This window comes from Pseudorca crassidens, chromosome 7, assembly GCF_039906515.1.
Source record: "Pseudorca crassidens isolate mPseCra1 chromosome 7, mPseCra1.hap1, whole genome shotgun sequence".
NCBI classification, from domain to species: Eukaryota; Metazoa; Chordata; class Mammalia; order Artiodactyla; family Delphinidae; genus Pseudorca; species Pseudorca crassidens.
The window spans coordinates 401628-416819 of NC_090302.1; the positions used below are offsets into that span (position 1 = coordinate 401628).

The 15192-nt window shown below is 56.5% G+C and overlaps 1 protein-coding gene across 11 annotated transcripts in view; it reads right to left on the reverse strand.

Annotated features, from left to right (window-relative positions):
* CACNA1B (calcium voltage-gated channel subunit alpha1 B) overlaps positions 1-15192 on the reverse strand; it is a 194711-nt gene that overhangs the window by 116925 nt on the left and 62594 nt on the right. For all 11 annotated transcript variants that reach the window (XM_067742478.1, XM_067742476.1, XM_067742473.1 and 8 more), the window contains exons 11-12: positions 6606-6815; positions 2424-2536 (exon numbers count right to left, since the gene is read on the reverse strand). In XM_067742478.1, coding sequence (XP_067598579.1) covers positions 2424-2536; positions 6606-6815 — 323 coding nt within the window. The remainder of the gene's footprint in view (positions 1-2423; positions 2537-6605; positions 6816-15192) is intronic.

Below are 15192 nucleotides of genomic sequence, written 5' to 3' on the forward strand. Positions count from 1 at the left end.
CACAACACACCCACAATGCTCTTAAAAGGCTTACATGCACAAAAATGTCACCAGCTTGGGTTGAAATGCAAAAACCAAAATGAGGCCTTTGGATCCCACAATTCTACTAAGCAGGAAGCAGGCCAAGAAGACCTCAGCTGGAAACGTTCCCTACCTTCCACGGAAAGGGGAGGGGACTCGAACGTTCCCTACCTTCCACGGAAAGGGGAGGGGACTCGAACGTTCCCTACCTTCCACGGAAAGGGGAGGGGACTCGAACGTTCCCTACCTTCCACGGAAAGGGGAGGGGACTCGAACGTTCCCTACCTTCCACGGAACGGAAGGGGACTCGAACGTTCCCTACCTTCCACGGAAAGGGGAGGGGACTCGGGTAGAACCAAGAGCCCAAGGGCCCCCAGGCCCCAGAACGGGTCAGGGCTTTCCCAACACGTGCTGGCTGCAGTCCAGCCGGCCCTCCTGTGCATCCCACTGGCCCACTGGTTTTGAACGGGAAGGTCTAAAGCAGCTACCCCTGCCCGTCCCACTGCTGTATGCTGGGTGTGGGCGTGGATAGCTCGTCTCTCTCAGCTCACGGCTCTAAGATCGAAAGAAACTGTAGGAGCCTCAACCAGACCTGGGTCCGATTTGGATGACGAGATTCGGGGCGCTGAGCCGATGCTGTGATGGGATGTGTCTGGGGAACTGGGAGTGGAGGTGAGTGTATCTTACACTTACACCGTATCTTACACTGGATCAGCAGACTGTGGCAGTCAGCCTCCGGGACGGCCCCCAAGGACCCCTGCCTCCTGGTGTTCGCATCCCTGGGTAGCATTCTCCCCATGAAAAGCGGGCGGGCCCGGCGACTCCTTCCTGACGAATGTTAATACAACAGCAAGGCTGACGGCTGTCTCTCCTGAGACTGGTTTCTGTAGCCTCTGTCAGGTACTCGCATCACGGGCTGCCACACGGTGAGGACACGCAAGCAGCCTGTGGAGAGGCCACGGGACCGGGAAGCGGGGCCAGTCACCAACCACGAGCGAGTCCGATCAACAGCCTGTGAGGAGCCTGAACGCAACCCTCCAGTCCTGATCAAGCCTTGGGATGACTGCGTCCCCGGCCTCAGCTGGGCTGTAAACGTGTGAGAGATCCCGGGCCACAGGCACCCTGTAAAGCCACGCCTGGATTCCTGACCCTTAGAAACTGAGATAATAGATGCTTGTTTTAAGCTGCTACGTTTTGGAAAACTTTGTTGGCTTGTGTGCAAATTATTCCCCTGCCCTGGGGCCTAGCTGGTTCCCACACACCGTCACTCTGAAGTCTCCTCCCCTCTTTGGGTCCCCTCTGCCTATGCGCACCACAGCTTTCTTTGTAACCAAGAAGGCAAAGGAGTAGAAGAGTTGGCTTCCCCACAACCATCTATGAAAATCGCAGGTGCCCACGTGTCCCAGAGAGCACCTGGGCAGCCACCGCCTTCCCCCGCCCAGAGCTCAGGCAGCATGGCGGGTGCACGACGCCCACCCCGGGCTCCAGCACTGACTCCCCTGCACACTAGCTGGGCAGTCCTGGGCCCATCACACAACGTCTCCAGTTATTCATGCATGAAGTGAGTCGTCGTGAAAATCTGACAAAGTCGTAGACACTGTCTGTCAGCTGCACTGCAGCGCAGAGAGGAAAAGGTAACGTTAAACTGCATCCCAAGTCGAAGCTTTCCTTCGACCTAGGTCCAGCCTCCTCCCTGGCTTCTGAGAAGTCTGCAGAGGTGCAAGGCCTCCTCGGGCTGTGGCACGGCCGCTTCTCACTCAGAGCCTCCACCAGGTCAGAACTCAGCCTCTGGACAGATGTCAACAGCACCCCATCCCCAGGCTCTGGGCTCAACACAGGGAGGAGCCCAGGGAGGGGGACTCTTCGCTGCCCGGCCCTGTGCTCATCCACAGTGAGCCTCAGAAACACCTGCCTTCCAGGCCTCCCTCACCTGCAGAGGCTGGTGAAGGGACCCAGGCCCACTGCTCCCCTCCGGCCTCCCCAGGAAGCGCTGCTGCATGTGCCCAGGACCAGACCCACAGGAATGAAGGGGGTCAGGACCGCAGCCCCCTTGAGCCTCCACGGGACAGCAGGCATTCAGAAGATCGCACACCAGGTGCAGAGGAGGCCACAGAGCCTTAAGCTGATCTTGAGGCTCTACAGACAGGGCCAGGGAGGGAAGGAGGCTGCCCATGGCCAGCACCCGCACCAGTCAGGGCCTGACCAGGACAGGCCTCCCCTGCCTGCCAGCAGCCCTTCTGACCCACAGGGGATCACAGTCCCCCAGCCCCCGGGCTCTGCCCCACAGGCCCCAGCTCACACTGGGTACGGCATCGTGGGAGGGGTGTGTGCGCTCTCCGGCCAGGACACCGCGGACCCGTCTGGACCCCCAGCAGGCGTCCCTGACGAGGTGGCTCACTCACCCCAAAATCGAAGCAGTTGAAGGAGGACCGGAAGTAGCTCCTGGGCCCCAGGCCGTACATCTTCAGGGACATCTCTGTGAGGAAGAGACCCAGGAAAACAAACTCTGCAAAGTCTAGGAGAAGCCGGAGAAGAGGGGGATTAGCTCGCGTCTCCTCCCACCTGGCTCCAGCCCAGACAGGAGGACACCAGACCTCTGGGCCGACCCAGGGTGGGGCTTCCAGGCCTGGCCGGTGGCCCCTGAGCTCCAACCTCAGCCCAGGACAGAACAGCCCGCGAACAGACAGGGAGTGTCGCAGAGAGGTGCTCCTTCCAGCTTGAAAGCTGAGTGCCCAGTGCCTTGGGACACAGAGGCAGCCTCCCAGGACTGGGCTCAAGAGTGAGTTCTGGGTCAAGGGCCCAAATCTCCCAGGGGAGGACCCAGGCGTCAGGCAGAGGGCGCCCAACCCCCGTGAGTGAGACTTCTGCCGTCAGTCTCATCCCGCGCTCCGTGCACTGACGGCAGCTGGAATCCCTCAGCCACCCGGCCAGAACCCCCGTCCCTCTGCGAGGTCCTCCTGACCCCCCTGGACGCACAGCAGCACCGTGTTGGGTTTTAACCATGTTTGCAGGCTCGCCCCCCTAAAGGCGAGTGTCCCTACCACCTGACACCCCCAGGCCCCCGCAGTACGAGTCTCCCAGGAGGCACCCATGCTTGCTGGGGGCCTTGGGGAGTCATACAGAGACCCCTGTGGGTGGGGTGCCTTGCGCTTCCCGCAGGCTGGGCCGGGCAGGCAGCAGTGGTGAGCAGGGCCTGCCTCAGCCCAGGGATCCCGCCACGGCAGTGCTGACCCGGCTGGCAGGACTGAAGGGAGGCTGCACTGGACCTGCTGCGAATCCAGCGCACACAGACACTACCCCTAACCCAGCCTGAGCATAAGGCAGGGTCAGAGCAAGAGGAAACAGTCCAAAAGCGGCACGAGGCCACAGACCGCAGGAGACGCAGCCGAGCTCGGCCACTCACGGGCTGCCAAACCAGGAATGCCAGACGTCAGAACAAGGCCACTGGCTTTGACCCTCATCCCAAAGCTGGAATCCAGCTATCATTTCAGACAGTGAGCCTCTGACCCCAGGGCACGGGAGCCAGGGAAGCAGCTCAGCACCAAGGGCAGAGCCCACCATGCAGGGCCAGGGACCGAGGGGTCCAGTCACCAGGCAGTTGCCCACCCAGCCTCCCCAGGGCCTCTGGCATCCAGGCTAGTTGGGAGACTGGACCTCAAGCAGCTCATGCTAAAACAGATGGTAGAAGAGGGGGCCACACACTTGCTGCCCTCCCTGCACACCCCGAAATCTACACTCCCCCACAGCTCTCCACCAAGTGCTGCACAGAGGCAGCGGCCTCACTGGGCAGGTCTGCGGCAGCCGAGGCCCTGAACAAGCAGAGACATCAGTTCCACTGCCCACTGGGCACCATGCCTCACAGACACACACGTGATGGTCCATACGGCCCTGGAAGGCCTCGGGCAGGGGACCGGAGTACGTGGACAACCAGCTCCTGCCTGGCCTCTGAAACCAGTCAAAACCACCACCAGGGCACCCGAGCCGAGCACGGGACGAGTAATGAGACGGCAAAGCAGCCCTCCTGGAGGAACCGCAGGAAAGCCGTGCCCGAGTGCAGTGGGAACACAAGCCCCGGGGCCCCTGCCCCCCAGGGCCCCACGAGAGGAGCTCAGGTCCTGGGAGGAGCGACCACGGAGACGGGCACCCCAGCCACACACACGGCAGACCTTGGAGCTGACACTGCCTGGGTGTCCACCTTGCTCCCGAGAGACCAAAGCGGGAGCCCTGTGCATGAACGAGCACAGGAACCGCCGAAGGGGAGGCTTTCAGAGACAGGGGACACCTGGAGCGGAGCCCCCGGCACCCTGCCTGCTCCTTCTCTCTCCCAAGGAGGAGACCCTCAGCTTCACGAGCTCAGCCTCCCCTCAGAGGCCGAGAAAGGGTGCTCACGCATTCATCCCTAAAGCATTCATTCAACTAGCAGGCCCTGGCGCTACGCTGAGCTGGCCCGGGAGACAGCTGACCCCTCTCCCCAGAAGACTACAGGCTAGGGGAGCGGAGCAGGTAAGTTAAACAGTGTCTGCATTATAACAAGAGGACAGCGTGCTGTGGGGGGACAGAGGGGAGGGTGGTCAGGTCCATTCCGCGAGGCCTGGGGGTTCACGGGATGACAGCACCCACTCCCATCCCTCCTTCACCATCCAAGCCTCAGTCTCGGGGTCCTTGGTGCACTGGGAGCGGTGTGCTTGGTGGGCAGACAGTGAGGTGCACAGTGCCCGCGCTCTGCGGGGCGGCCAGCCTCAGGCCAGAGTCCCATGGCGAGCTCTGATGAAGCTGGTCCAGAAGGGGAGTCCCCACCTCTGCGTCTGCCTCCTGCAAGGCCTGCCCTCCCTTGCTGGGTCAGCCTGTCTCAGCTCCAGCCCAGCTGTCAAGGGCACTGAGCAGAGGTGTCCAGAGGCAGCACAGACCCACCCCTCCCTCCAGCCACTTTCCCTGGGGAATATGCTGATGAGCTCAGGGGTCTCCAGAAAACCACAGAGAAGGCGAGGCAGTGAGGGGGCAGATTCCCCGCCAGGGATACCTACGGCCTGGCCCAGCACCTGGACACTTCCAGCCTCGCGCTCCTGCATGTCAGACAAGCGACCAGGCCATGCGGCTCACCCCCAGCCCGCTCAGCTGGTGAATGCCCAGGAAACAAGGAGAAACCACAAGACTGACTGGGCGCCACCGGCTTCTTCCGAGGGAAGAAAAGGCCTGGTTAGGAGGCCCCAGGGAGCAGGCGCACCATTCGCCGAGGTAGGAGGAAGCCCTGTCTCCCCGGGCCCTACCCAGCCCCCAAGGGCGGGGAGACTGCAGCCTGAGGACTCAAGGCAGACACTGAATTCGGTCCCAAACCACGTCCCAAGCCACCAAACCACGGGTCCAGGACACATGATTCAGGGGCCAGGGCACCAGTTCCACATGCACCCTCTGTGCCGTAACCCGCCCTCTCCCGGGGAGCCAGCCTGGCTGCTAGAAGCTCCCTGGGCTCCTCTTGCTTCCGCTTTCTCTTTGCCCTTTCCCATTATACCAGCAAAGATTTCAATCGAAGTTTGGGAAACAGTAGCCTGGAGTCCTACCCCCAACACAGGCCTCCCCACCCACACTTTCAAGCAGCCCGTGGAGCCGTCTGTCCACCGCCCACAAGAACCCTTCAGCAGCTTCCCAGGCTCCCAGTTGGAGCTGCCCAGGCTCAGTGTGGCTGGCCCGTCAGGGGCCAGAACTGGGAGCCAGGACGGTTCTTCTCTGGAGAATGGCTCTCTTGGCCACCTAGGTGACTGCAGGCGCGCAGGGTTCCGAGCAGAGAGGGAGGCGCTTGTGGGGACCCAGAACAGGCTGTCTCCAGATCAGCCGCAGACACGAGCAGGGTGAAGGTGGCTGACCCGGGGAAGGGGAAGGAGGGAGCACTGACCGCAGGACAGAAGTCCTTCGTGCAGTGTCTTCGGAGCTCTTGTGAGGCAAGACAACAAAGCAAGACCTTCAGTTGCACGTGCCCTGCAGGGCCCTTGGGTGTGAAGGGTCAGCCTGGTCCCTGGGGAGGGACCTCAGCTCTTTGCCTCCTTGGAACTGTAGCCAGGGCCGGACAGGTCATGACCCAGAGCCCCTGGCCTGGCCTGAGGCTCATGGACACAGGCTTGCAAGGCATCCCTGGTCACGGACACACCCAGATTCAACCAACCAAGAAGACAAGCAGAAACAAGCAGAAGAGCCCGGGGAGGCCCCTGGGAGCCAGGACTCTCTCTCCTCAGGGGTCCAGGGCAGATGGCTCCCTCGTTCCCTGGGTCTAAAGCCCTTGTGGCGGAGGACACGTGACCCTGGTGCCCCAGACCCCTCACTACCCCGATGGATGGGGGTCTAACCAGATCAGCCAGGCTCCCTGGAAGCAGGGCCCAGGTTGTTGGAGAGCGCTGGGATGGGGAGCCTAGGCCTGGGGCACAGCCAGGCCCCCAGCAGAGGCCCCTGGAGCACTTCAGTCAGCACAGGGGCCCCCTGCCCAGGGCATCCCAAAGCAACAGGTTGTGGGCCGGAAGCGGTTCAGAAGAGGTTGGCGGGGGCGGGGCGGGGGCGGGGCGGGGGCAGGGGCGGGTCCGGGCCCGGCTACGCACACAGCGCCGTGGTGAGCCGCTGGGGCTGGTTGTAGTGCACCACGGCCACGCACAGCGTGTTCAGGGCCACCACGCACAGCACCGCCCAGTAGAAGCTCTGCGCCTTCACCAGACGCCGGATGAAGAACCGGAACATCTTCTCCTTCCTGCGGAAGTACGACGAGCTCTCCGTCTTCCCGCTCTTGAGGCTGGCTCGGGCAAAGGGGGACCCTGCGGGAACAGGGGCTCGCTGAGGACGTGGGGACAGGTGGGCCCCAGGACACGCTCGCCCTCGCCGCTGTGAGCCCCGCAGAAGCGTCCTCGAGGACGTGCGTCCCCCACCCCACAAGGACGCTTGCCCCCAGCCCTGGCCCGGCTCGAGGCCCCAGTTTTCCACAGGCACCAAGGGTGTCAGACCCGTTACCGACATTGTGCTAATGACCCGTGTCCCCTGCAGTGGGTCCTGACCCCACCCCCGCTTCACAAACGAGGGAACCCAGGGCCGCGGCGGTCTCCATGGCTGCTGGGCTCTGGGTGCGAGACCTGGATTGGAACCGGCCTCTCGTCCCCAGCGCCCCCGGCCACCGTCCAGGAGGGCAGCCCCGATGCTCCCAGGCCATTCCCACTCCTCTGTGCGGCCTGGGGAGCCCAGCTGCTTCTGGCCCTCCCTCCCTCTGTAGCTCAGGGGTCAGCAGCCAGTGACCACCTGCTTTTCAAGGAGTTTTACTGGAACGCAGCCAAGCTCCTTTGCACCTGGCCCAGCTGCAGAGCTAAGTGTGGTCCACAGAGTCCCCAAAGCTCAGCCTCCAGAAAGTTTGCCAAGGAAGCCGCTCCTCTGCCCCGACTCACCAGCCAAACCCACTGCCCCCACCGTCACTTCCACGCCTGCGGCACCTCTGCTCTGCCCCACCGAGAAGCGCTGCGCTCACTGGCTTCTTCTCGGCTCCATGTCCCGGCGTCAATACCGCCCTTCTTTAGGCTCCAGCTAACAGGTCTCCAGCCCCCCAACGATCGCACCCTTATACAGCTGCACTCTGTCGGCTTGTCGGCCTGTTTCGTGCCCAACCCCCAGGCCACACTGAGCTCTGGGGGGACAGGGCCACCCTCTGCACCACCCAACCCCTCGCGCCACTTGACAAACGAGCGAGCAGACTTTGTGGGTGCTTGGAAGGTCTGAGTGCCTCCAAGTGCTCAAACCCAGCTGGCTCTGAACCCCTGGCCTGGCCGTCAGTCCCTGGGGAAGGAGCGTGTGGTGTGTGTTCGGTGGTGGAGGGCGCAGTCGCACAGGTTCGTGTGCGTGTCCACACCCAGACTCAACAGCACAGAGAGCGTTATCAGGCTGCTGTTGTTCTCTTGGATTCACTAAGTGAAGACGGGCCGAGGCCTCTGGAGAGACCTGTCTACAAGCTGAGCAGCTGCGTCGGGCAGGGAGACGCTGTGCCCCAGACACAGGAGGGGCGGCCCCGAGGAGCATCCGCCAGTCCGCCCTGTGGCGGGGTGGGGGGGGCGTGCAGGGCCCTAACGGGGAATTCCTGGCTCTAGACGCCACGCCCCACCCACACCCACGGAAGACACTGCTCCGTCACAGCCTCTGGCTACGCCGGGACACAGCCTCCCAATCCACGGCCAGACGCCAGCCAGTGCCGATCACTCGGGGCTGGCTCATTCAATGAAACCTCTTGGCCAGCCTTGCCCAGGGTTGCAAAATGCCAAGGCCACAGCCAGCTCCCTCCTCAAAGGCAGCCCTGGGGCACAGAAGAAAGACAGGCACCCAGTACAGACAAGACGAGGAGAAGCCTCCACACAGGCAGAGCCGTCACGGACCCACCCTGTGAACCCACAGGCTCAGAAACCCCAGACACAGCCATTTAGACAGAGTCGCACACACGTGCTACACAGCATACCCGGACGCTGACCACGCCCCCAAAGACACTCAGATTCACACAGGCACACACCCGTGAACACACACAGGCCCGCTCTGGGGGGGGAGGTCAAGAGAACACTTGACTCAAGCAAACCACCTCGTGCACACCCATGGCCAGTGAGACAAGAAGCACATTCTCCACAGACACTCCCTGCTGGACAAGCCCCGTGAGGCCAGCCAAGCCCGGCCACGAGAAGGGCCTCAGGGCTGCTGCCCTCGCGTAGCTGCCTGGCCACCTCCGCCAGGGCCTTGGGGCCCCAGGGCGTTCCGGGCCTGGGGCCCAGCAAGCAGCTCGTGTGTGCTCACGTCAGCTCTCTTTTACGGTGCTCAAGGCAGTTCACAGTAAAAGTGAACACATGTCACACCCAGAATCGTAGCTTTGGGGGAACAGGAGGCACCGGGACTCCTTTTGGCTTTGTGCAGTTTTCAGGGTTAACTTAATCGGCATATATTCTTTATGACGAAAAGGCTTATTTCAAGAAAAATACGTATCTTCAAGCTCAAGCTAGGGGGCAATCGGGAATGAAATGGACTGTGGACGACAACAGAATTGAGCCCTGGTTAGGACAACGCGGGTGCCCACAAACACCTGGGTGTCTTCGCGCTGGGCCCAGACGGGGGCTCGTTAGTCAATATAACGCCTACGCCCGTCCTGCTTAGTGCCCACCCTTCAAGAACCGCCCTGAGCGGGGCACAGAAACGCAGGGTGGCCGCGACCTGCCCCTGCCCCCACAACCCTGCCAGGTCACAGGTCAGAGATCACAGGTGACAGGCAGGAAGTGCAAGTCCCCTTCCGGCTTAGTGGCTGCCTCTGCGGGCCTGGGGGGGGAGGTGGGCGGAAGTGACATGGGCTGAACACCAGGCATGTGGACGTGAGCCCCGTCTGCCCACCAGGCACGTGGCTGGTACACCCTCGCGGCTAGAGAGTCCCTACTGGAGACAGGTCCAGGGTCACATGCGCCCCACAGGGTCTCGGGGTTAAAGGAAACCATGCAGGCCAGCCCACTGGGCCCCGACCCGCAGCCAGCAGGGGGCGGGGAGCGGGGGGGCACCCCGGAGGTGCCAGGCCCCACATCCAGACCCGTGGGAACCAGCAGGTGCCAAGCCTGAGGGCCCCCGAGTGCAAGGAGACCCCTGGGCTCTGCCGGGGCCACGGGGGAAAGTCTACAGGGTCCCAGGATATGGCACAGCATGAAACCAACGCAAATAAAACTGAGAGAGAAAATAAAATTCCCTCCCAAAATCATTCAGCAGCTGAAAGGAAAGAAGTTCACTCTTAAAACCCCCAAACTAGTAGCCTCAAAAATGCAGCAAAGCAATCTTAAATAAACACAGGCAATGTAAGGAGAAAGAAATCATGAGGAAAAGGACGAGAGACACAAAGGAGCAAAGTAAGATACACATGAAGTAACAGGGACTCCAGGACTAAAAGGAACAAGGAAAGGGGGCTGAGTAACTGAACAACGGGAGAAAACATCCTTCATGTAGGAAGACCTGAGCCTGCAGCTGAGGCCCACTGCGTTCCTGACCCCAGGCAAAGGGAGTTACAGGCGATACCTTGTCTGTGCCAGGAAACGAGAGGACAGGGCAGTGACACCCACAGAACAAGAGACAATGACCACAGCAGCAAAAGCTCCCTCGTCCTGAGAACCATGGAGGACACCTGAGTATGACCGGAAGCAGCCAGTCCCCCACCTACACACCCGTCTAAGGGGGCAATAAGGAATGACAGAGCAGGCCTGAGACAAAGCAAACCGCTGTGTGGTGCGCAGCGACCGCAAGATGAGAACCTCTACGTGACCGTGCGTGTGATGGAAAGGCTAAGTCAGGATTTCTGCACCCAGGGCAAACACAAGGACTAACAACAGCCGAGAACTAAATCCCCCAAACAACTCAAACCAGGAGTGGGGAGCGAGGAGGGCAAATACTGCAAAGGTCACATCTTATGGGTTGTGGGTAAGGGCAGAGAGATGGGAAATAGGGCGATCTCGTTATGGAAATAATGCATCTTGGTGGTAAAGAGGGTAGAGGAATACACTAAAATAGCAAAGAAAATGTTTCTAATTCTGGGAGCAGGGAAGGGAAGGTAACCATTTGTGGAACAGAAATGGGAGGGATCAGAAATGAGCAAAGGAGGAGAGGGTGATAAACGGCAACCTAATCAAAGCAGCAAAGCTGGGGAAAACAGAGACCACAGTATGAAATATCGACACCAGATGTGAAGGAATGAGGAAGGAGAAAGTCACGGATGTCAACCCTTACACTGAACGGAGACGGACTGGATCCCTCCGTCAGGGACAGAGACCGTAAGACTGGGTTAAAAAAAGAAAAAGCAAACCCCAGCTAAATACTGCATGTAAGAAGAACACTTAAAATTCTTAAAATGATGAAGAAGAATTGAAAATGAAAGGGGAAGCAAAGATACCACGCAATGCAAGCTAAAAACCAAAACCAATGGTAGTAACAGAAAGTATGACATTTGCTGTCAGACAGGGAATTGTCCAGTGGAGGGACTAAACGGACAGAGAAGGTATTGTGTGATGATGAAAAGCATAATTTACAAAGAAGATGTAACCGTCATAAACTCCACATCTACCAAAGCATATAGTGGCTAAATACATAAACAAAAGCCGTGAGAAATACAGGAGGAAGCGTCAAGGAAATGCAGATCAAAACCGTAAGGACTTATCACCTCACACTTGTCGGGATGGCGATTTCCAGAAAAGACAAAAGACAAGTGCTGGCGAGGATGTGGAGCAACTGGAACCCTCGTGCACTGTTGGTGGGAATGCAAACTGGTGTAGCCGCTGTGGAGAACAGTATGGAGGGTCCTCAAAAAAGTTGAAAATAAAACTACCTGATGATCCAGCAATCCTACTACTGGAAAGAGAGAGAGGAAGAGAGAGATCTCCAAAATAATTGCAATCAGAATCTTGATGAGATCTGAGCTCTCCATGTTCGCTGTAGCACTATTCAGAATAGATAAGACGTGGAAGCAACCTAAATGTCCACTGACAGATGAATGGGTAGAGAAAATGTGGTCTATACACACCACAGAATACTACTCAGCCTTAAAAAAGGAGACTCTGCAACATGCACCAGCACGGACGGACCTTGAGGATGTCACGCTAAGTGAAGCAAGCCACCTTCAGAAAGACAAATACTTCATGACTGATGACACGCACATGAGGTATCTAAAATAATGAAATTCATAAAACCAAAGACCGCGACGGTGGTGACCAGGGGCTGCTGGGCGGGGATGGCGAGCTGTGATGAACAGGAACAGAGTTTCAGTGAAGCAGGATGAACAAGCCCCGGAGACCTGCTGCCCAGCAGCACAGCACCTGCGATCAACAGTGATCCATTGCACACTTGGAATTGGAGAGGATGGATCTCATGATGTCATGATGTGTTCCTACCACACACACACAGAATTTTAAGGAAAAACAAATACAAGAGAAATTTATTGATAAAAAAATAAAATGAAGTGGGAACGTTCAAAACACATCTTTCAGAACTGAACAGACCTAGTGACAAAACACAAAGACCTAAAGAACTGGAGAACACAGTCAATAAACTTGACTTTAAGAGATACCCATACAACCAGACAACTCTCCAAAACAGAGCATACACTTTCCGTCAGTGAAACTTTTTAAAATCAGTCGTGAACTCAGAGTTTGAAACTTTCTAAACTTAGAGATTTACTGGCCACATTTCCCAATCAGTATCTGATAAAATTAGATATAATAAAAACATACTTATAAATTAAGAAGCACACTCGCAGATAACCTTTGCCTCAAGAGGAAAGTAAATAAATTGTTATCTGGAAACAGTACAGAGGGGGACTTCACAACAAAGCTTTGTGCAGAGGAAAATATACAGCCGTAAGTGCTTTTGCTGTTAAAGAAGAAAAAAGAACAAGTGACACATTTTCAGAAGTTAGAAAAATAATAATAAAATAAATCAAAATAATGTTAAAAGATAAACCTAATAAAGGTTAAAAATAAAAATAATAAAATTGAAAACAAAAAATAGAAGAAAGGAAATCTACAATCTGGTTATTTTAAATGATCATTAATACAGACTAACCTCATATGATCCTAATTCAGAAAATAGAAAGCAAAGGTCAACATACTAACAACTGGAAAAGAGCAAAACCAAACTCAACACACTGTAGTCAGTCTCAGAGCTTTAAATAGGTTCTGCAGTCTGAATGGCAGAGCCCAACATGTAAAGCGCCCACCTGACACCCCACTGCATCTCCAACATGCGTCTCAAACTCAGCATTTCTGAACCGAATTCCGGACATCGTTCCCCAGAACGCACGTGTCCCAGGTCCCGTCCTCCCAGGGAGGGCTACTCTGTGGACACTTCCTGCAGAGCTGTCCTTGATGTCTCTCTCTTTCTCTCACACCCACGTCCGACCGGTCAGCAAATCCTGTGGGCTTGTCCTCAAAATAGATCTAGAATCCAACCACTTACCACCCCCGTGGCTGCCACCAGCCGCGGGGTCTTCATAGCGGCCTCCGACCTGGTCCTGCTCCTGCCCTCTCTGCACGGCAGTCTGTCCCCAGCGCCCCGCAGGAGCCAGAGGCTGCCTCCCCTCTGAAGACCACCCTGGCACCCAGAGTCCCCTGACCCGGTCATTTCCTCTCCTGCTGCCCCACCCCGCCCAGCCCCCTCCACCTGGCCCCAGCCACACTGGCCTCCTGGACTCTCCTGCCTCAGGGTCCTCTCACCTGTCATGGGGATGCTCCGTCTCCAGCTGAGCTGACTTGTTCACTTCCTTCAGCTTTTTACTCAAAGGCGACCTTTCCCGAGGCCATCTGCGGCCACTCTACTTAAAATTCCAACACGCCCCAGACCCTTCAAGCCCCCTCCTTCTCTACTTTTTTTTCTTTTTCACACCTAGCACTGGAATGGAAACTCCAAAAAATGAAAGGCTTCTGCATCTGGCTTAGTGCCGTAGCCCAATGCCGCAGGCACTTCCCAGCGCATCTGGGCACTTAGTAAATATCTGTTGAGTGAACGGACCAGCAAATGACTGAATACAGAAGAGATGAAAAGAATATAAGAGAACTCTACATGCAGCTCTATAGAAACAAGTTAGAAAAGGCAACAAAATGGAAGATTTCCTAACAAAATATAATTTATAAAACTGGTCCAAGTTCTTTTCCTTTTTTAACTAGACGGGTTCACATTTTTATCTCACCTTTAAAGAACAGAAAATCTAGGTGTTATTTAAATTATTCCAAGCTATAGAAAAAGATTTTTTTAACTCTCCAATTCATTTTACAAAATCAGAAGACAAACTCTAGGTAAAACAGGAACGGAGGGAACTCACATGATAAACTTGAAAAAAATTGAACAAAATTCAGATCCACACATACAAGGGTCTCTTATGAACAAACACAAACAACCCAGTAGAAGATGTGCAGAGTATACGAAGAGTCACCAACAGCTAAATTTTAATGGGAAACAAACATTTAAAAAGAGGTTCAAAATCACCAGTAGTGAGTGAAGTGAGAATTAAAGTCCCCGTGAAATACCACTCTGTAATCATTCAATTACCCTCAGACTGGTAACAGTCAAAGTAGCTGCAACATCCAGGCGGGACGAGGGCCGACGTCTTCCTGCCCTGTTGGTGGGTGTGAATTCACAGCCCTTCTGGAGAGCAGTGTGGCGGCAGCCCTGAAGGTGCCAACACACCCCTCACCTCAGCAGCCCAGCTCCTGGGAACCCATCCCGCGAGGGACAGAAAGCACTGGTGAGGAAGGACAGATGTTTATAGGATTTGGGGGGCGGCTGATTACCTGACAGTGAATCCACACCACGGAACACCACACAGCTACTTACAAGAGCGAACTCAAATCAGACCAACTGCTGGGGAGGGGTTTCCAAGAGGCACTGATGAAAAAAAATTTGTATGGAACTATTTCTGTAACATGAAAAGACCCCAAAACTCTACAACATGTATATGTGCCTGTGTGTGCGCGCACGCGCGCGCACACGCGCATGCGCGCGCACACGTGTGAGTGTTATCGAGAAACAAGGAAGGGTAAACCCCAAGCTATTAACATGGGTTTACTGGGGACAAAGAAGGGGAAAGTGTAAACAAACAGATAAACAAATACACAAATGACTTATTAGAGAGGTCTGTATATAAACATAACAATATGATGGGAAGCAGCTCTTCCAACTCGAGTCCACTCAGGATCGCTGGAGAGCAAGGAGGTCTGTGCATGAAAAGCTGTCATTGCCAAGCACTGGCCCCCCTCCCACACTGCCGAAGGTGGAGACCCAGGGCTGAGCCCCCCTTTGCCGCAGAATGCACAATGACAGGGCATTTAGCGCAAAGAGGCCTAGCACTTCTGGTGCCAGACTTCTGGTACCAAGCTGAGAGGAGGTACTAAAACGATAAAAGATAAAAGAACCAGGTTCCCCTTTTACTGTTTGAGAAGCAGGGGATGAAGCCAAGGCCTCAGAGGCAGCAGACCCAAGGAACATGGGAGAGACACAGGGTTTAGAAGAGAGATGGCAAGACACTTTCCATCCCTACAGAGTCAGTGACACACGCAGCCTCCGGCCTTGGGATGTGCCCAAGGGCTCCACGTCCACACAGGACGGCAGAGCCAAGAGCAGGCAGCAGCCAGCAGTGTGCTGAAACGCATGAGCGTGAGGCCG